This window comes from Gopherus flavomarginatus, chromosome 17, assembly GCF_025201925.1.
Source record: "Gopherus flavomarginatus isolate rGopFla2 chromosome 17, rGopFla2.mat.asm, whole genome shotgun sequence".
In the NCBI taxonomy this organism is placed as follows: domain Eukaryota; kingdom Metazoa; phylum Chordata; order Testudines; family Testudinidae; genus Gopherus; species Gopherus flavomarginatus.
The window spans coordinates 23,306,470-23,328,186 of NC_066633.1; the positions used below are offsets into that span (position 1 = coordinate 23,306,470).

General features: G+C 46.8%; 1 protein-coding gene across 2 annotated transcripts; it reads left to right on the top strand.

Annotated features, from left to right (window-relative positions):
- Positions 1-786: 786 nt before the first annotated feature.
- Positions 787-21,661, top strand: EDF1 (endothelial differentiation related factor 1). 2 transcript variants are annotated; one of them, XM_050926579.1, is made up of 5 exons: positions 787-852; positions 13,119-13,170; positions 18,521-18,681; positions 19,297-19,390; positions 21,110-21,661. In XM_050926579.1, exons 1-5 carry the CDS (start codon positions 802-804, stop codon positions 21,169-21,171), a joined length of 420 nt encoding a protein of 139 aa, XP_050782536.1. In that variant the 5' UTR covers positions 787-801; the 3' UTR covers positions 21,172-21,661. The 2 variants fall into 2 exon arrangements, with proteins under 2 accessions (XP_050782536.1, XP_050782535.1); XM_050926578.1 differs by having other exon boundaries at positions 814-939.
- The last annotated feature ends 56 nt before the right edge of the window (positions 21,662-21,717 follow it).

Here is a 21,717-nt window from a genome sequence, read left to right on the forward strand (position 1 = left end):
ACCTTTGTTTCCTATCTTTTAACCGGTTACCAAGCTATGAGACCACCTTCCTCTTATCCCATGACAGCTTACTTTGTGTAAGAGCCTTTGGTGAGGGACCTTGTCAAAGACTTTCTGAATATTTAAGTACACTATATCCACTGGATCTCCTTGGTCCACGTTTGACGACCCTCCCTCAAAGAATTCTAGTAGACTGATGAGGCATGGTTTCCCTTTATTAAAACCATGTTGACGCTTCCTGAACAAATTATGTTGATCTAGATGTCTGACAATATTGTTCTTTATTACAGTGTGAACCAGTTTGCTCAGGACTGAAGTCAGAATGCGGGATCACCTCTGGAGCCCTGTTTACACATGGACACTGCTGTAACAGTGCTTTACGCTGCTTTAACGTTGGTACTTTGCACTGGTGTAAAGCAGCTTTGGGCTGCTGCGGCTACTGAAGTGAAAAGCCCCCGAACCAAACAGCGGCGCCGGCAAAGCCGCCAGCGCACACCACGCCCCGACCACGCAGCCAGCGGGAAGCCCCAAGCTGTGGCTGCCCCTGGCCCCGCCCAGCCCAGCCCACGCACGCGCACGAGAGGCGCTACAGCCGGCACTGACGCCGAAGTCCGTTGGGTCAAGGCGCCCCAAAGTCCCACCCTCCTGAAGGCGTCATTCTTAGCCAGTGAGGTAACGTGTTTGATAAACACGTACATAAACCAATCAGAGCGCAGAGCGTAGGCACAGCCGTTCCGGGTTCGGGACTCCTCTCATCCAATCATTCCAAGCCAACTGAAGGAGTGACAGGCTGGGCGCCCTATGAGCGGCGAGGCGGGGCGCGCAGGAGAAGGCTGCGTACGGGCGGAGCAGGTCGGTGCCATGGCGGAGAGCGACTGGGACACGGTCACGGTGCTGCGCAAGAAGGGGCCGAGCGCGGCCCAGGCCAAGTCCAAGCAGGTCAGGGGGGTGCCCGGGGCGGCCGCGCGGGTCCCGTCAGGCGCGGCTCTCAGCCCCGTGCGCCTCCCCCCCCCGCGGCTGGGGACCGGCGGGTTCGGGGCGGAGCCGAGCGGGAGCTCCGCGCGGGCGGGGGGTGAGGGGCCTCGGGCGGGCAGGGCCGGTCTAGCTCCGGCTGCCTCGGCCCCGCTCCCCTGAGCCCGGCCGGGCTCCCCCCGCGCCCGCCATGTGGGCTCTGAACGGGCGTGGGCCGCTGGCTGGTGCCGGGTCCACAGCGTGTCCCCTCGGGCTCCTTGTGTTCGGCCCCGGCCGCAGGGCCAGGAGATCTTGTGCCCTAGGCCAAACTTCCACCTGGTGCCCCCCCCCCCGCTGCAGATCGGCTCATTGAGGGGCGAATCCCAGTGAGCCTTTATAGCCCCCAGGGGCCAGCCGTGCCCAGGGCCTGCTGCTCAGACCGGGTTCCCCGTCCTGCCCCCTGAACTCCCCTGGAGGGAGCAGCGCCTGTGAGCAACCCCGGCGGCCCCCGCCCCGAGTCCACTCACTGGCTTTGCCCCAGCCATGGAGGAGCCAGCGCGGTGCCAGGGGGGCAGCAGCAGCCCTGCAAAGGTGGCGGTGCTGCTAGTGGGGACCAGCTGTGCCCCCTGCCCCTCCTGCCCAGGCTTGGGCCTGGTCTCACCCCCCCAGCTGCTCCTGCAGCGGATTCATGTGGGTGGTGGTCCCTGTGTACCCTCTGTGGCTCTCGGGAGTGTGAGCTGCTGCCACTGCCCCTCCCAGAGCAGGCTCAGGGCCTGTGCCCTGGTAGTGGCTCACATGCCCGGGAGCTGCAGAGCCCGAGTGCGGTGAGTGGGGAGCTGGGGGGACAGGGGAGCTGCTGCCCACAGGTATCCGCTGCAGCATGCAGAAGCCCAGGGGGTGCTGGGTTGCAGGATGGGTGGGGGCGTGGCTGCTCCCTGCTAGCAGCGCCGCTGCCTTTGCAGGGCTGCTGCCCCCCTGCGCTGCGCCTGCTTCTCCATGGCTGGGCTCACCGCCACTGCAAGCGGGATGCTCTGGCTCTCTGGTGCCTCCGGAAGGTGGCTCCTCCCTGCTGAGCCAGGGCACTGCTTTTTGGTGCCCGCAACCACCTAGTTTGCCTAGTGGTTGCACTGGCCCTGCTGGCCCGGGGGGACCTCATGTCAGCCCTAGAACAGTGGGACTTCCACTGGTGCTTTCTAACTGGGCTTGTGAAGATGAGTGGAAGTACGGGTCCCTTTTGTGCACCAAAATAATCTTCTTTGGAGTACTTGCATTGCTCACCACCCAAAACACATTTTGGAAGTGGGCTGGATATTTCCTGCTAGCAAGGGCCTTTTGTTTAAGGCATAACTGTACTGAATGGCATACTCTAATACAAGTATCAGAGGGGTAGCCGTGTTAGTCTGGATCTGTAAAAGCAGCAAAGAGTCCTGTGGCACCTTATAGACTAACAGACATATTGGAGTATGAGCTTTCATGGGCGAATAGCCACTTCATTGGATGCATGCGACAAAGTGGGTGTTTACCCACAAAAGCTCATGCTCCAATACATCTTTTAGTCTATAAGGTGCCACAGGACTCTTTACTGCTTATACTCTAATACAGAGGTTCTTAACCAGGGGTCTGGGGCCCTCTGGGGGGCTGTGAACAGGTGTCGGGGGGGCTGCCAAGCAGTGCCAGCATCAGACTCACTGGGGCCCAGGGCAGAAAGCTGAAGCCCCGAACCCAGCCACCTGGGGCTGAAGCCTGAGCAACTTAGTTTTCGGAGGCCCCCTGTGGTGTATGGCCCTGGGCAATTGCCCTGCTTGCTACCCCCAAACGCAGGCCCTGGCTTGTATATGCAGAAAACCAGTTATTGTAGCACAAGTGGGCCGTGGAGTTTTTATAGCATGAGGGGGCTCAGAAAGAAAAAGGTTGAGAACCCATGTTCTAATAAACAGTACTGAATGCAGAATCATGTCAATCAATGCTCTGATGCAGCACAGTTGAAAAGAGTGTAAAATAAAAAAGGGATTTTTGTCTAGTTTGGTTTGTTCCATTGCTGACACTTGTGGGGTAGGCTTTTTTCTAATAACTTGGTGTCTGTGCAGTAAGATTAATCTACCTAGATTATTGTACAGTGACAAATTGCTGCTGTTCTCTTGTGACAGCTTGGTGCTTTCCATGTTTTTTGCTGAAAAGACAGAATTGACATTTTGAGGCTTCACTCTTATCCAGGAAAAGCACTGACTTGGCAATAGAACGTTGCGCCTTGGATTGCTACTTCTAGTAGGAATAAGTAGGAATAAGAAATACAGAATTGCAGATAATCTAGTTCATCTTTTAATATATGACTCTGCTAACCAGGCTGAGAGGGGCATTTGGCACAGCTTCTAAAAAATTAAGCTCTCTTAAGCTCCTCCAGTGTTGCACTGGCTTGTTCTTGTGTGCGTTCAGACATTCAGTGGCTTTCAAAGGTCTCTAACGTTAACAGTTCACTTACTGTATATTAAAAAGAATATTTCAAAACTACTGTGCATCAAAAAAGCTGGCTGATGCAACATAATTGGGAGGAGCTTCAACAAGTATAAACTGCTTGGAGTGTATGCCCTGCCCCAACCTCAATGGAAGGAGCCTTTGACCCACATCTGATGCTGCAGTTCGCCTATTGTCTATTTCACTGTTAAGGATTTTTGTGACTGGACTACAGCTTTGGGAAGAAGAAGCTGCAAACTGCCCAGGTGCATATTACTTATTTCACATGTGGATTCATTGCCTGAAAACAGCCATGTAGCTGTTTCGTGCAACTACTGTTGAGTGGCAGTAAAAACAAACACAAATTCCTAACTGATAACAGCCCATCTGTGTACAGTCGTACAAAAAACCTGTATGATAACCATCTCTTAGCTGTTTCGTAATCATCTGTCACCTTGATGCTTTTGCCCCTTGTGATACAGCAACTGAATACCAAGTTCTGTGACCTTTGCCTATCATCTGTTTGTTCCTAGGTAGCTCTAAAAGTTCCAGGGTCAAACCAGAGCATGTAGTTTTGGTATCAGTGGAGATAAGTACTTATCTTATCTAACCTGTACTTAGTTTGAGTTTGTGTTAATAATACTAATGGTTAGTGCTGCATTTTGTTTGTTGGCTACTTCAAAAATAACCATCTATAGTCTAAGTATCAGAGGGTAGCTGTGTTAGTCTGTATTCACAAAAACAATGAGGAGTCCAGTGGCACCTTAAAGACTAAGGGTATGTCTACACTACGAAATTAGGTTGAATTGATAGAGGTCGATTTCTGAGAAATCGATTTTATACAGTCAATTGTGTCCCCACTTAAGACCATTAACTCGGCGGAATGCATCCACAGTACCAAGGCTAGCGTCGACTTCCAGAGCATTGCACGGTGGGTAGCTATCCTGCAGTCTCCGCCACCCATTGGAATTCTAGGTTGAGCTCCCAATGCCTGATGGTGCAAAAGCATTGTCATGGGTGGTTCTGAGTAAATGTTGTCAAACCCCCTCTACCAGTGCAAGCAATGGCAATAAATCGTTTCTCGCCTTTTTTCCTGGGTTACCTGTGCAGACGACATACGGTGAGCTGAGCGGGCTCCATGCTTGCCATGATATGTCTCCTGGGTGCTGCCAGATGTGGTACTGCATTGCTACACAGCAGTAGCTCATTGCCTTTTGGCAGCAGATGGTGTATTACGACTGATAGCCCTCATCATTGTCTCCTGGGAGCTCTTGTAGCTGACCTCGGTGAGGTCAGTCGGGGGCGCCTGGATGTAAATGGGAAATGACGATGGCCAGCAGTTGTACTGCACCTTCTGCTGCCAGCCTAAGATGTATGAGAGAGATGGAGTGGATCAAAACAATAAAGAGACCAGATTTGTTTTGTATTCATTTGCTCCCCCCCTCCCTCCTTCCATGAATAGTGGTGGGAGGGATAGCTCAATGGTTTGAGCATTGGCCTGCTAAACCTAGGGTTGTAAGTTCAATCCTTGAGGGGACCATTCTGTGTGACAGCCCTGTAAGCCATGTTATCAGTTGCCCCTCCCTCTTTCAGAGCAACAGCAGACAATCGTTTCACGCCTTTTTTCAGCACAGACGCAATAGCATGGCAAGCATGGAGACCGCTCAGATCACTGCCGCAATTATGAACACTGTAAACACCATGCACATTATCCTGCAGTATATGCAGAACCTGCAAAAGCAAAACCCAGCGAGAAGGTGACAGCTGCATGGTGACGAGAGTGATGAGGACATGGACACAGACTTCTCTCAATGAGCAGGCCCTGGCAATGTGGACATCATGGTCTTAATGGAGCAGGTTCATACCGTGGAATGCTGATTCTGGGCCCGGGAAACAAGCACAGACTGGCTGGACTGCATAGTGTTGCATGTCTGGGACGATTCCCAGTGACTGCGAAACTTTTGCATGTGTAAGCGCACTTTCATGGAAGTTTGTGACTTGCTTTCCCCTGCCCTGAAGTGCAAGAATACCAAGATGAGAGCAGCCCTCGCAGTTCACAAGGGAGTGGTGATAGCCCTGTGGAAGCTTGCAATGCCAGACAGCTACCGGTGAGTCGCATCAATTTGGAGTGGGCAAATCTACTGTGGGGGCTGCTATGATCCAAGTAGCCAATGCAGTCAAAGAGCTGCTGATATCAAGGGTAGTGACTCTGGGAAATGTGCAGGTCATAATGGATGGCTTTGCTGCAACGGGATTCCCTAACTGTGGTGGTGCGCTAGACGGAACCCATATCCCTATCTTGGCACAGGAGCACCAAGCCAGCGAGTACATAAACCGAAAGGAGTACTTTTCAATGGTGCTGCAAGGAAGGGATGTTTCACCAACATCAACGTGCGATGGCTGGGAAAGGTACATGACGCTCGCATCTTCAGGAACTCTGGTCTGTTTCAAAAGCTGCAGCAAGGGACTTTCTTCCCAGACCAGAAAATAACCGTTGGGATGTTGAAATGCCTATACTTATCCTTGGGGACCCAGCCTACCCCTTAATGCCATGGCTCATGAGGCTGTACACAGGCAACCCCTGGACAGTAGTCAGGAGCAGTTCAACTATAGGCTGAGCAAGTGCAGAATGGTGGTAGAATGTACATTTGGACATTTAAAAGCACGCTGGTGCAGTTCACTGACTCGGATAGACCTCAGCCAAACCAGTATTCCCATTGCTGTTACCGCTTGTTGTGCTCTCCACAATAACTGTGAGAGTAAGGTGGAGACGTTTATGGCGGGGTGGGAGGTTGAGGCAAATCGCCGGGGTGCTGATTACGCGCAGCCAGACACCAGGGCAGTTAGCAGAGTACAGGAGGGTGCAGTGCGCATCAGAGAAGCTGTGAAAACCAGTTTCATGACTGGCCAGGCTATGGTGTGAAAATTCTGTTTTTCTTCTTGATGACCCCCCCTCCCTACCCTTGGTTCACTCTACTTCCCTGTAAGCTAACCACCCTCCCCTCCCCCCTTCGATCACTGCTTGCAGAGGCAATACAGTCATTGTTGCATCACATTCATGCATTCTTTATTAATTCATGACACAAATGGGGGATAACTGTCAACGTAGCCTAGGTGGGGTGGGAGAGGAGGGAAGCACCAGGTCACACTGCGCTTTAAAACGTATTGAATGCCAGCTTTCTGTTGCTTGGGCAGTCCTTTGGGGTGGAGTGGTTGGGTGCCTGGAGTCCCTGGCACCACGTTCTTGGGCGTCTGGGTGAGGAGGCTATGGAACTTGGGGAGGAGGACGGTTGGTTACACAGGGGCTGTAGCGGCGGTCTGTGCTCCTGCTGCCTCTCCTGAACCTCAGCCTTGTGCTGGAGCATATCAGTTTGTTCCTCCAGTAGTCTCAGCATTGCCTCTTGCCTTCTGTCACCAAGCTGACACCACCTATCATCTTCAGCCTGCCACCTGTCCTCGCATTCATATTGTGCTTTCCTGGACTCTGACATTGTCTGCAGCCACGCATTCTGCTGTGCTCTTTCTGTGTGGGAGGACTGCATGAGCTCAGAGAACATTTCATCGTGAATGCATTTTTTTTTGCCTTCTAATCTTCGCTAGCCTCTGTGAAGGAGAAGATAGTGTGAGCATTGAAACATATGCAGCTGATGGAGGAAGAAAAAGGGAGAGTGGTAGTTAAAAAGACACATTTTAGAGAACTGTGGGTAGACTCTTTCACCGTAAACCTTGCTGTTAACATTACATAGCACATGTGCTTTCGATACAAGGTTGCATTTTGCCTCTTATTGAGGGTATGCCAGTTTGGTGTGAGAGATCTTTCACGGAGGGCCGGGCAACAGAATTTGGCTTGCAGGCAGCCATGGTAAGATAGTCTTTTGGCTTCTTTAACCTTTATAACATGTGGGAATGATTTCAAACAGCAGCACCCTCATTTCCCATACCAAGCAGCCGTTGGGTTGGCCATTTAAAAGGAGGAGGGGGCTGTGGTTTTTGGGTTAACGTGCAGCACAAACCCAACTAAATCCTCTCCCCACACACACACACCCAATTCTCTGGGATGATTGCTTCACCCCTCCCCCCACCGTGTGGCTAACAGCGGGGAACATTTCTGTTCAGCCACAGGCGAACAGGCACCTCTGAATGTCCCCTTAATAAAAGCACCCTATTTCAACCAGGTGACCAGGAATGATATCACACTCCTGAGGAGAACACAGAGATAAAGAACGGATGCTGTTTGAATGCCATCAAACACCAGGACCATACGCTGCCATGCTTTGTTATGCAGTGATTCCAGATTACGTGCTACTGGCCTGGCGTGGTAAAGTGTCCTACTGTGGAGGATGGAATAAGGCTGACCTCCCCAGAAACCTTTTGCAAAGGCTTTGGGAATACATCCAGGAGAGCTTTATGGAGATGTCCCTGGAGGATTTCTGTTCCGTCCCCAGACATGTTAAGAATTTTCCAATAGCTGTACTGGCTGCGAATGCCAGGGCAAATCATTAAACACTCTTGCTTTTAAACCATGTGTAATATTTACAAAGGTACACTCACCAGAGGTCCCTTGTCCACCTGACGGGTCCAGGAGGCAGCCTTGGGTGGGTTTGGGGTGTACTGACTCCAGGTCCAGGGTGAGAAACAGTTCCTGGCTGTCAGGTGAAATGGTTTCTCCGCTTCCTTGCTGTCAGCTATCTTCAGCCTCCTCCTCCTCATCTTCCTTGTCCCCAAAACCTGCATCCCTGTTGCGTGCTACTCCATTGACGGAGTCAAAGCACAGGGGTAGGGTAGGGGTGGCTGCACCACCTAGAATGGCATGCAGCTCATCATAGAAGTGGCATGTCTGGGGCTCTGACCTGGAGCGGCCGTTTGCTTCTGGTTTTTTGGTAAGCTTGCTTCAGCTCTTTAAGCTTCAGGCAACACTGCTGCAGGTCCCTGTTATAGCCTCTATCTTTCATGCCCTTTGAGATTTTTTTCAAATGTTTGGGCATTTTGTCTTTTGGAACACATTTTGGAACATTTTCCTCAAACACAAGTCCAGTGGGACTGCATCTACACTTCAAAGCAATAGAGATTGAACCCTGGGTCCCAGCTTGACTCAGATTCAGACCCTTCACCCCCGAGGAGTCCTGGGACTCTGGGTCAGAGCCCTGGGTTAGGGGCACCTGCCCTCCCCCCCAAGCTTCATACCATACTTGGGTGCAGTTTGCAGCAGGAGGGAGAATGCTGCTGCTCCTGTCCTCCACTGTCTTCTACTGGGGCTGCGGCTGGCCAAGCTGTTCCCCTGTGTACCTGGTCTCATTAAGCTGGGGTGAGAGGACAGGGCCTGTCTGTGCTGCTGCCTCTGGCTCAGGAATTGGTGCTTCAGTTGCTGCTATACTGAAAAAGTGCTTGGTGTGCTGACACACTCACTCAGGCACGCACTTAATCTCCCTCACACGTTCCCCCCAACACTTCCCTTCTCCCTCACACACTAGTGGTGGTGATGTTACTACTTGGTACTTCCCATCAAAATGCGCACATATTCTCTGTATTTTTTTATTTCAAAGTTCATTAAGAGCTACAGTGCTGTTACTTTAGTTTTTTGACTGGTCTGTCCATTTCATAGTTTTTCTTTCTTATGCTTAAATTTAATTCTTTCTGTAGCGAGTTCTAAAATGCTTAACCCATCCTGGCTGGAGTAATTATCATTATTACTTACCATGTTGAGCTTTGTCAATCATTATTTAAAGTGATATAATCAAATATCCTGCTAGAATGTAAATTTAGCTTGTCCTCACTTTAGTGATGCAAGTTTAGAAAAAAAAAATTAGCTAAACGCATAACTTAAGACACACTGCAGATGAAAGTTATTTATTTTCAAATAGTATTTTTAGTTATATCTGTAAAATAACTTAAAATTCATGAGACAATAAATGCAGTTCCAAGTTTCTGATACTAATAGTAATGGAGTTAAATGTTAGTGACTCACGTATTTACTGATCACAATCATGTACAAATGACAAAATAATTAGAAAATTTTCCCATTCGTAATAAGAGAAAAACATAATGTTAAAATTAAATACATTTTTAGTGGTGTGAAAACAATAAATTAAAATCGAGTAGATAGTGGCAGTAACACAGTGTCTGTTAGAGAAAGGAAGCATATTTTATTTATTTTATCTCTACTAAAGATAGTGTATAAAGTATCAGAGGTGTTCCTGATAGCTTGTAAGGCTCCAGAATTGGTACCTCAAGGCTTGGGATTGGGAATATTTTGTGGTATTGTCTCCCTGATTTTTCTAAATTTACATATAAACTTAAAATATGGCTTTAGTTGGGGTTTGTATATTTTTTCTTTATATATTAATTAGGAGTACTGTATCTATCAGCTAATTTCTAAGAGTGTGTCTACACTACAAAGTTAAGTCGATTTTATGTAAATTGACATTGATCCTCCAATTTAAGCAAGTCGATATTGTGTGTCCCCACTATGCTCATTGTGTTGGCAGAGTGCATCCTCACTGGCAGGGCTTGCATCAACACATGGAGTGCTGCGCTATGGGTAGCTATCCCACAGTGCATGGAGCCGAGTGGAATTTTGGGTTGGGCTTACAATGCTTCATGGGACCAAAACAGTTGCACAAGTGGTTATAACATGGCGTTAGCCTCCCTCCCTGAAATCAACGGCAAAGAAACCAAGCCTTTTTTCGTGCCTTTTTTCCTAAGCCTGAGTTACCCACGCAGATGCCATAGCACAGCAAGCATGGACTCCGATCAGCTGTACACTGTTGTTGTGAGCATTACAAACACCTCCTGTCTTATCCTGCAGTATATACTCAGCAGGAGCTGCTGCATGGAACGATGTGGTGCCACACAAGCAGCCCTGCTGGAAGCCATATACTGGAGCAATTTGCAGATGCTGGTGACTGTTGCGAATCACCTTGACAAGGTGGAATGCCACTTCTGGGCCCAAGAAACAAGCACTGACTGGTGGAACCACATAGTTATGCACCTATGGGATGGCGAGCAGTCGCTGCAGAACTTTCAGATGTGTAAGGCCACTTTCATGGAACTGTTTGAGGAGCTTTCCCCAGCCCTAAAGCACAGCAATAGTAAAATGAGAGCTGCTCTGACAGTTGAGAAGTGAATGGCGATAGCTCTCTGGAAGCCTCCAATGCCAAACTGCTACCAGTCAGTGGGGAATCAATTCAGAGTGGATGTATCTGCTGTGGGGTCTGCTATGATCCAAGTTTCCAAGGCAATCAATAGACTTCTGCTATGAAGGGCAGTGACTCTGAGCAATGTGCAGGGCATAGGGAACCGCATAGTGGCAAAATCATCCACTAACTGCGGTGGGGCTATAGACAGAACGCATACCCCTATCTAGGCACCAGACCACCTTTGCAAAGAGTACATAAACTGAACTTCTCAATGGTATTGCAAGCGCTGGTAGATCACAGGGGCCGTTTCACCGACATCAATGTGGGATGGTCGAGGAAAGGTGCATGATGCGTGCATCTTTAGGAACTCTAGTCTGTTCTGGAAGATGCAAGCAGGGACTTTTTTCCAGACTGCAAAATAACCATTGGTGATGTTGAAATGCCAGTTGTGATCCTGGGAGACCCAACCTACCCCATGCTCCCATGGCTCATGAAGCCGTACACAGGCAGCCTAGACAACAGTTAAGGACCAGCTCAAGCATAGGCTGAGCAAGTGCAGAATGGTGGTGGAATGAGCCTTTGGATGTTTAAAAGGCTGCTGGCATTGTTTGCTTACTAAGTTAGACCTCAGTGAAAGCAATATCCCCATTGTTGTTACTGCCTGCTGTGTGTTCCATAGTATCTAAAACAAAGAGAGAAAAGTTTCCGGCAGGGTGGAGGGTCAAGGCAGATCACCTGGCAGCCAATTTTGAGCAGCCAGACTCCAGGACAATAAGAGCACTTGGAGGGGCTGTGCGTCTCCATGAGGCTTTGCAAACTAGTTTCAGCAATGTGACCCACAATAATGTGATACTTACATGTGGTGTTCCTTACCAAGCTGCCCCCTTCATTGCATTTTTCTCCCCTGTAAACTCCACCCCCACTCACCACAGTGTGCTGAATGAATAAAGAGCCTTCTCCTGTGAGGGAATGGGCTCCAGAGTTTAAAAACAGTTCTTGGCTGTTTGGGGAGAATGGATCCTCCACTTGCCTTCCTCGCATTCTCCTCCTCTTCCTCGTCAACAGTGTCATCATTGGTGCCCGAGGTCACTCAGGGCTCCTGGGAGGTATCCACAGAGCATTTTGGGGTAGTGGTGGGGTTGCCACCAAGAATCACATGCAGCTCCTCATATAAGTGGCATGCCTGTGGCTCAGAACCAGAGTGGCTATTCACTTCCCTTATCTTCTGGTAGGTTTGTTGAAGTGCCTTTATTTTCATGTGACACTGCTGCGTGTCCCTGGTGTAGCACTTGTCCTACATGCCCTGCATGATTTTTGGCAAAGATGTCAGCGTTTCTTCTGCTGGATCGGAGCTCTGCCTGCACAGACTCTTCTCCCCACACAGCAATAAGATCCAGCACCTCCTGCGTACTCCATGCTGGCGCACATTTGTGGCCTTGAGCATCCATGGTCAGCTGTGCTGACAAGCTCTCCATGCTGATCAAACAGGAAGTGAAAATTCAAAAGTTTCCAGGGCTTTAATAGGGAGGCGACTGTTTCTTGTGTACCTGGCTGATGTGCAGTGGAGTTGAAAGTGCTCTCCAGAGTGGTCAAAATGGAGCAGTTTGGGACACCTCCTGGAGGCCAATTCATTCAAATTACATAATGCAGTGTGTACACTATCCCCATGTCGACCCTTGGATGTCAAATCAAGCACTATGCCTCTCATGGAGGTGGAGTACAGAAGTGAACTTTACAGGTCCCTTAGGTCGACGGAAGGGGACTCAGTAGTGTAGACACCTATTATTAAATAGGTCAACATTAGCCATGTTAGGTCAAACTTTGTAGTGTAGACCAGACCCAAGTTATCTGCAAAAAAACTTAGTTATCAGGTGCCTAAGTAGCCACTCGAGTCGCGGGTAAAGTTGCTGTCTTCTCCTGCCCCCCCTCCCCAATCTGAAATGGCACCCCTGCCCTGGGTTCGCACAATTTATGTCAATTATGCTTGAGCATGAGTTTGAACCTTGGGCTTAAATTGCAGTCTAGACACACCTCTAGACAACAGTGTTTAAAAGAGAACTGGATAAATTCATGGAGGTTAAGTCCACTAGTGGCTATTAGCCAGGATGGGTAAGGAATGGTGTCCCTAGCCTCTGTTTGCCAGAGGGAGGAGATAGCTGGCTGGAGAGAGATCACCTATGTTCTATCCTAACCCATTTTACACTGCTTTCTCAGTAATAGGAACTATAGAGTAATGTAATGTTTCTTTCTCAAACTGGGTGAGGGAAGATTAAAATCCACATAACATAATTTTTTTTCTCCAGGACATCCAAAATGTCTCAGTTAATATGGAGAGTTCTTCCATGTACTTCTCAGAACTAATAAATCTCGTCTCCAGCTGGCAAAGCAGACTACTTCCTTCCCTCTCCTTTGGTAGCAGAATTGTTGCTGGTTGCCTGGATACTTGCTCAGGGAGGATTTTTTTGCTAGCAGCTTGGCTGTTTGTGGATGATAAATCCATTCTTTGTTAGTGTTTAAATAGAGGTCTGTGCCTTATGTTAATGGAACTAATCTTGATAAAGTTAAATTTCTTATTTCTAGGCAATCTTAGCAGCGCAGAGAAGAGGAGAAGATGTAGAGACCTCCAAGAAATGTAGGTATTTCTGTCGGGGGGGTGGGTAAGGAAGGACAGGTTCATGTTTTCCTTTAACTTCATGGTAACCCCTGTCATGGTTTTAGAGTTAATTGCGCGCACACACACCCCAGTCTTCCTCAAGAGTACCCACTTCAGATTTCAGGCTCCCACCCCTTGCCTCTCTCAGGCAGGGATGCTTATCTCTCTTCCCCTCAGACTGGGGATTTAGGCTTTTTGCAGTACCTCTGCACTTCTGTGATTTTCCCCAGCACTGTTTAGCCTTTCTCCAGGGGTTACAACAGTGTGTACTAGTTAAAAAGCAAATTGCATTTAATAGGAGGGTGAAAGCATTACAGAGGGAGCATGTTAAACAAATAGACGTTCCCATATGCATGGTAAAAGCTTACCAAAGGTCATCATTCATCCTATGCGGCTCTAATAAGCCAAAGTCTTTCCAACCCTTCTGCAAGGGTTCCCTCCCATCCGCTCTCTTAGACAGAAGGTCATGGCCATTTCTTGAATTAGAAAGAAGACCCCCTTGTCAGTTTTAATCTCAGCTTTTTTTTATGCCAAAAACCTTTTCATTGTCTGGTCTCTGGAAAACCCAGTGTGAGCCATTTATATGCCAACCTCCCCAGGGGGTGATACCTCTCTGGAGGTGGGTATTTGCATCCTGAGTGATTCACTTTAATCCCACTGGCCACCAAACAGCTGATTGGTGGTGGGTGGGAGGCACTGGGAGGGCGGGGGAGTTGCTGATCAGTTGGACTATTTTCCGCCCCCGGAGCACCCACAGAGTTGGCACCTGTGCTTTTACGCTGCTCTGACTCTGTAAAGTGGGCCCTTACAGTGAGTATAAATATCATTTGCTCCTAAATCAAGGCCCCTTTATACTTATTGAATTATGTAAAAAGGACTTGCTGTAACTGAGAAATGGGCTCTGTATCTTTTTAAAAAATAGACTTGCTTTTTACATCAATTACTTCATTTATGTATTTTGCATTTACAAAACTATAAAAACAGATGAAGCCTTTTTTGGGAAACTACCAAAATATAATTTGGGCTAAAATTCTTTAATCCAAAAATGCAGCCTGGAGCAAATATTTAAAAGATAAGTTCCTTGTGGCTGATCTATATAAAATAGAACTGTTAACAGAGTCTTTAACCATAGCAAACACTGTTATGCAGTGGAACTAAAATAATACATATTTCCATAAATTCACTCTTTCAAAATACAAGAAGTGAGATATATAAAAATAGCTATTGCACTCATTTTTTAATTATGAATTCAATCGTTACAGATGTTGGAACTCTTGAAGTCTATTATGTTGACAACCTGAGTATTTAAAGTTCTTAAACATTTACATAAGACACACTTTTAAAGAAGTGTAAACGTATTTACATAATACAGTGTAATGGTACTATTCTGTCTATACTTTGTGGCTTTTCCCCTAAAAACCCTAAAGAAAATAATGAATATTTAAGACCTCTTAACTCACAACAGTCCTTCAGTCTTTGTTTTGCAGAGGTCTCAGGTCATGCTCTGACAATACATAATATATGTGCTTCAGTAGTTAAGGCTAATAGGGAAAGTTTAAGAAAAGAAAGGGGAGAAGTTAAGAATGTTGATTTTTAAATTTATGCATTTCCTTTCTTGATGTTGATTGTAATAAGGTAATCAGGAAAAGGATAAAACACATCTGTAGCTCACTAAAGTACCCTCTTCTAATAAAGTTAGCTATATGTAATGATCACTCTTGAAAGCAAATATAAATTTAAGTGGAAATAGAAGGGGGGTTCAGGGGTAGTCAATTATTTTTTGTCTAGGTCCAAATTCCTTGGCCAAGGTATAGTCAAAGTCCGGATTCCAGAGAAACATTTTTCACAATGCAAGTGCCCCTGTTCAACAAACACGTACAATGCTGTGCGTTAGTAATATGCCCAGGGCGTATTGCTTATATTGTTAAATGAAATCAAACCACTGTATAACCTAAAAATAACCTCCAAGAAAGATGTAATAAATCACATAGATAAAATGTCAAATAGATGTAAATATAGCATTAAAACACTTTGAGACAACTGTTTTGTTTTGAATTTGTTTTGAGTTTACAAAGAGTATTAACTTTGCTTTTGTCAAATAAAATTATTGCCGTATATAAAACCATCTTCGATACTTTCAAGCCTTTTTTGGCTTATTTAGTATTAGTATCAGAGTTTGAAAGAAAACAGTTCATACATGAGCTCTTTATCTTAGTTTTATGATTCAAGTCTTTCATTTAACAAAACACACCCACACACGTATTAAGCAAAAGAATCATGAATAATCACTGTGAAATATCTGTTAAAACTTCAGTATCACTACTGAGAATGAAATTTTATATGGCAATGCAGATTTAAAATAAAATATGCGTGATGAATATATAATACTCCTCCCCATCAGTGGGAAAAGTGACAGGCCCTGTGCTGGACAAGGACCTTTAAGTTTGGAGTGAGTTCAGTCAAGGCAAGACAACTCCAATCACTCCCCTCCAGTCCCCTCATTCCCCGTGTCGCCTGCCAGCTCCCTACCCAGAGAGGCTCCCGCCATCCCACTCACTGAGTCCAGCTGCCAGCTCGTTCCTCCACATGTCCTGCTTGTCCCATGCCTGCGCTGCTATTGGCTGGTGGGACTGCGACTGCACAGGCAGCCGCTCTAGGGATGCACTGCACCCAGCTGCCTGCCCCCTGTTGGGGGGGGCCCGCGCTGGGAAGCAGACAGCTCTAGCCCAGGCTCGGCTTCACCCCATTTGACCTTTGTTTTGGGAGGGGTGGCTACAAGGGGGAGGGGGTTAAGGCAAGTTTTGGGGTAACTATAGCCCTCCAACACTGCACCTGACTCCAAGGTTCCACATTGGCCCTTCTAAATAAAAAAGGAAACATAACCAAAAGCCTTAAAGTTAAGAGTTTTGTCTATTACTAATAATCGGGTATGGAAGCAAAAATACTGTGCTCTTCTTGCTTTTCAAAGTTTTTCTGTGTGTTTTGTTAGAAATTAAGGTCTCTTACAGCTTGAGAGAGTCTGATAACTGGAGATCTAATGAACTGCCAACAGCCAAAAGAGTGAAAACTTGGAAGGGAAGGGATTTTTATTCAGACTGTTTAAAACTTTGTGGATTTTATTGTTGTAGCTAATGCTGAATTATCTTTAATGATTAACGTTTTGGAGAAGGAACGTCTTTATTTAAAGAGTCAACACCCACACTCCTTGGATTATTCAGCGAAAACTAACTACATCATCTGAGACCTTCAGTGGGTCCTGCAGTAAACCAGGGGAGATGGGAGTTGACACTGATCTCTTTTAAAAAAAAAAAAATAAAACAACAAAACCTTTCAGTCTTTTATTTCTTGACACAACAAGTGGGACTATGCTAATAACACTTGCGGAGGACAAAAAGTTGGGAGGTATTGCCAGTATGAAGGAACACAGACTATAGCGTGAAGATCTGGATGACCTTGTAAACTAGAGTAATAGGGTGAAATTTAATAGTGCAAGGTTATGCACTAACAAAAATTCTTGTTGTTAGTCCCTATCAGCTGGGGACTTATCAGTTGGAAGTGACAGAGGAGGAGAAAGACCTGGGTGTATTGGCTGATCACAGGATGACTGAGCTGCAAATGTCAGAAGGTGTGAAAAAGGTTAATGCCGCCCTAAGATGCATTGGGCCAGGTATTTCCATTAGAGACAGGGAAGTATTAGTACCATTATACAAGGCACTGCTGAGCCCTGATTTGGAATACTGTGTGTTTTTCTGGTCTCCCATGTTTAAGAAAGATGAATTCAAACTGGAACAGATGCACAGAAGGGTTATTAGGATGATTTGAGGAATAGAAAATCTACCTTATGAGAGGAGATTCAAAGAGCTTGGCTTGTTTAGCCTAACCAAAAGGTATAAATACATCAGAGGGATAAATACCAGGGAGGGGGAAGACTTGCTTAAATTAAGCACTAGTGGAAACACAAGATCAAATGGCTATAAACTGGCCATGACCAAGGTTAGCCTTGAAATTAGATGAAGGTTTCTAACCATCGGGGGAGTGAAGTTCTGGAATGGCCTTCTAAGGGGAGCAGTGGGGGCAAAAAACATAACTCGCCTCAAGACTGAGCTTGATAAGTTTATGGAGGGGATGGTGTGGTGATAGACCATATGCCACTGTAGGCAATCGATGACTGCCAGTAGTAAAAAACCCCTACATCTGGAAATGAGACACTAGATGGGGAGGGCTCTGAGTTACTGCAGAGAATTGTTTTCCCATATACCATTTGGCTGGCAAATGTGTGCACAAGAGAGAGGTAATTCTGCATGTTTGAAAAACAGCCTTAACCATTCATCTGACAACACTAGAAATTCCTGAAATCCTTGACCACAAATGAAAATTAGTTCTACGGAAAGTCAAAACTGGACATATCTGTAATCTAGTGTGGGCATAGAGCTTTCAGGTGTATAGGTTGAGGTTTGGATGGAATTAGCTTTGTTGCTTGATTATGCAGTGTGATTTTATACATGTACACTAAAATAATATGAATTGTGAGAGTATTTGAGTACTTAGCTACCTTCCTTCAAATTGAGTGTACTTTAACTTTTCTTGGTCCATGTACATTTTATTGAGTAACAGCTTTAAGACATAAATAAGGCCCTTCATACTTCCCAGTGTGGTAGACTTGAAGTTCTGTAGCAGTTTAAAGTCAACTTAATATATTAAACTGAAATATGAAAACCAATAATCCAGTAGTCTGTGTTTTGGTAGTGCGTTACACTTTATTCTGGCCCAAAATTTTCAGCTTTCAACATGGCACAGACTGCAATGTACAATTCCATCATACAAGTTGTGGTGGGAGTGGTAGGGGATCTTGGAGTGCTTGGGAGCTGGGGTAGGGGTGTTGCAGGATGAAACATTAACAGGGCTTCTGGTAAAATGGCTAGCAGCATAGTTTAGATTGTTGTCATTACATTTTAGACCAGCCAATTAAAATGAATAAAGTAGTTAACACCTGTCTCAGGTCTTATTTCAGGCCGTCTGCAGGCAACGTTGCCTCAGTTACCCTTGAGTTTTGTTTGAAAGGTTTTCTTTGCAATCATCAGTGCTGATTTTTTTTTTTGTTTGTTTTTTAAATTAAAAGCTTAGGTTCTGAAGAGTGATTCTAGGGTAACTTCCACATCAGTGGAGTGCACAGGGACCTGGCTAAAATTAATGGTGACTTGAATGGGTGGAGTGATGAATGCTGAAAACTCTACAAAGCTTAGGGAAGTTGACTGACTTTCATCAAAGTGCTTGTTTATCCTAGTATGGTTTTGACACCTGCCTCTTCTTGATTTTGTTTAAATGTTAGGGGCCGCAGGCCAAAACAAGCAGCATTCGATCACTAAGAACACAGCTAAGCTGGATCGGGAGACGGAGGAGCTGCATCATGACAGAGTCCCCCTTGAGGTGGGCAAAGTAATCCAGCAGGGCCGACAGAGCAAGGGCCTGACACAAAAGGATTTGGCCACGGTAAGTGCTTATCAGTATCGTTTGGTCTCTACTCCTGCTTTTCCTCAGCCAGGCTCTGTGTATGTGAGGGAGCTGGGTTGTAAATGGTGTCAAGTTAGCCTCCTGACTGGTAAATGTTGAGCTGCTATCATCAAGGGTTAATATAACACCACAAAACTTTGCAGTTAACTAGCAGCTCAGGTGGTGGACCAGGGACCTCTTTCTGGAACCTGTGAACACTCTTTAAGAACTGCGAGCTATGTTGTGGGCTGGAATTAAAATGGCTTCCTCTCTAACTGACTTAGCCCTAGCATAGTAATTTCTGGCGTAAGGTGTTGAAAACCTATCTGTATCTGAGCTTTCAGACAGAAGTATCTGCCATGCTGCTGGACTGCTGTAGCTTGTGGACACTCTCCGATTTCTTGAGAGTGAGGCAGACCTTTTTACAATACAACTGTTATCAGCATGGTAGCACCCAGACAGAAGAAACCAATGATAGGCAGAATTCACTCTTGCAAGCCTGGTGTACTTCTGGGAAGATGCAGCCACTCATGTAATATGAGATGTCTTGGGTTTGTGTTTCTGAATGTTCACTGTTTGTTAAACTGATGTGTTTAAAGCACATCTTCTTTTTAGAAAATCAATGAAAAACCACAAGTTATTGCTGACTACGAATGCGGAAGAGCAATCCCCAACAACCAAGTTCTGGGCAAGATCGAAAGAGCCATCGGTGAGTGTCAGATGCATAGTAGCATCTAAAACCGCTTCAGTGTGGGGGGAGAGGGATGCTGCTGCTGTCGATAAACATCTACACTTAACTTCTTTCCATTGCACCCAGCATTCTCTAGGGCAGCAGCATGTGTTGCTCCGCCGGTAGGATACTTGGGGGGTTGATGTCAGTGCTGTTTCATGGGTTCACCTATGGTAGTGGTCACCAACTGATCAGTCGTGACTGACAGGTTGCTCCTAGAGGATCTCTTGGTCGATTGTAATCTCTAGTGTTGTAGCAGCGCTGCTGCTAAGGCAGGCTCTGTGCCTTCCCTGGCCCCACGCTGCTCCCGGAAGTGGCCAGTGCAACCCTGGGGTGGCGGGAGCAGGAGTCTCACACCATGTGCTGCTCCTGCCTGCAGGCACTGCCCCCGCAGCACCCATTGGAATGGGGAACTGGCCAATGGGAGCTGTGGGGGAAGTGCTTGCAGAGAGGGGCAGCATGCAGAGCCATGTGCCCCCCGCCTCTCCCCAGGGGCACGTTGGCATCTTCTGAGGGAGGCAGGGTAGGCAGGGAGCCTGCCTTAGCTGTAACCCTGCTACACCACCAACCGGGAGCTGCTGGAGGTAAGTGCTGTTTGGTGGGAGGCCGCACCCCAACCCTGAACCCCCTCCTGCACCCCGAACCCCAGCCCTGACCTCTCTCCCAGAGCCACCACGCTGTACCCAGTCCTGCACCTCAACACTACCCTAGCCCTGACCTCTCCCAGAGCTTGCACCCCTCACCCCCTCCTGCCTCAGCTCAGCCCAGAGCCCCCTCCCGTACTGCGAACACTTCGGCCTCAGCCCAGAGCCTGAGCCCCCTCCCGAACCCCTACTCAAGCCTAATGAAAGTGAGTGAAGGTAGGGGAGAGTGAGAGGCAGACAGAGGGGGGGATGGAGGGGGCGGGGCCTTGGGGAAGGGGCAGGGTGGATCCTGGGTTGCCCTTAAATTCAAAAAATGATCTTGGGCATAAAAAGGTTGGAGACCACTGACCTATGGAGTTCACATTGCATCCTAACATTAAGATTGTCTCCGCTGATTCAGAAGCGGGAACTCGGAAGCTTTCAGCCCTCTGCAGGCATTGAAAACTCACATTGTTTCAGTGTCTTGGACTTGCTCTGCGCTATCCAAAAATAGCACTATCAGACAGACACCTGAAGGCCTTATGTAAATCCAAAGTCATGTGTTTGGCAAGTAGACAAGGGTTATGTGAATACATTGTGCCATTGGGGGTGGGAGGAGTGCCCAGCTTTCTAGTTATACAAAGCCTTAATTTTTAGATATTTGTAATGAACTAGCATATCTGCTGTTAAGAGCATCTCAGATGGCTTTTGCAATGATGCTTAGTCAGTAGAGTGATGTTTCTCGGGCTAGTGATTCTCTCCTCCTCCCCTTCCCCTCCCCCCCGTGTATTCTTCAGGCAGTGACTGCTAATGTCCTATAAATTACCTGAGCAAGGATCAATTTTTCTAATTACCTGTTACAATTTCTTTTCAGTTATGTATAAAGCCTGATTTTTTTCTTAAATAAATCTCCCTCTAGTGTACTTGTCCTGTCTTGCAGTGGATGACTTCTCCCTTCCCTCACTCCAACCACCTTAGCTCATTTGTTGAGCTGTTTGGGGATTCAGGGTGACAAGTATGTAGGGAGGACTCAAGTCAAACTGCTGAAAGTTGTCTCCTTTGTGTGTCATTCTAGGCCTTAAGCTACGTGGAAGGGATATTGGAAAACCACTTGAGGCTGGCCCAAAAGGGAAATGAAAACAAAGCCTCGAAGTCAGTTTGTTCAGACTGATCTCATCTGGCTGGTGCTCTTTAACCACCAGAATCTCTCTTCGTATTGCCAAGCAGAACAAGGAGGTTTCAGACTTGCTTGGGGGGGATGGGGGCCTGCAGAATTTCTACCTGCTGTAAAAAGGCAAACTGAAGTGATTTTCCTGATTTGTTTTTTCCTTTCTCCTTTCCGGAGATTAAGAAACTAAACCCAATAAATAATGCATCTGATTTTGCCATAAAAGTGTGTCTTGATGTTCAGAACTAGCTATTGATCAGACAGTTGGGGTGATCTGAAGTAGGATAATTTAATTGGAGCAATTTTAAGGGAGGGTGGGTTGTAAGTATTTGGGAGAGGTGGGGGTTGGTTAGAGCCCATATTGAAAGGGGTTGGTTTGGGGCACTATATTGGAATGACATTTGTTTGTTCCTTCCAGCCTGTTTTAAAGAGATGTATAATAAAGTTTGTTACCCTTCAGTTAGCTGGTGTGATCATTTCGTCGGTCTGTCTGTTGAAGATGGCTCACCGCCCCA

What these genes read in the sequence shown, in the direction of transcription:
- EDF1 (XM_050926578.1), top strand. Translation starts at nt 862, where the DNA reads ATGGCGGAGAGCGACTGGGACACGGTCACGGTGCTGCGCAAGAAGGGG. An exon ending in TGTAGAGACCTCCAAGAAAT is followed by an intron (nt 13,171 to 18,520) that starts GTAGGTATTTCT and finishes TTTAAATGTTAG; the next exon opens with GGGCCGCAGGCCAAAACAAG. An exon ending in CAAGATCGAAAGAGCCATCG is followed by an intron (nt 19,391 to 21,109) that starts GTGAGTGTCAGA and finishes GTGTCATTCTAG; the next exon opens with GCCTTAAGCTACGTGGAAGG.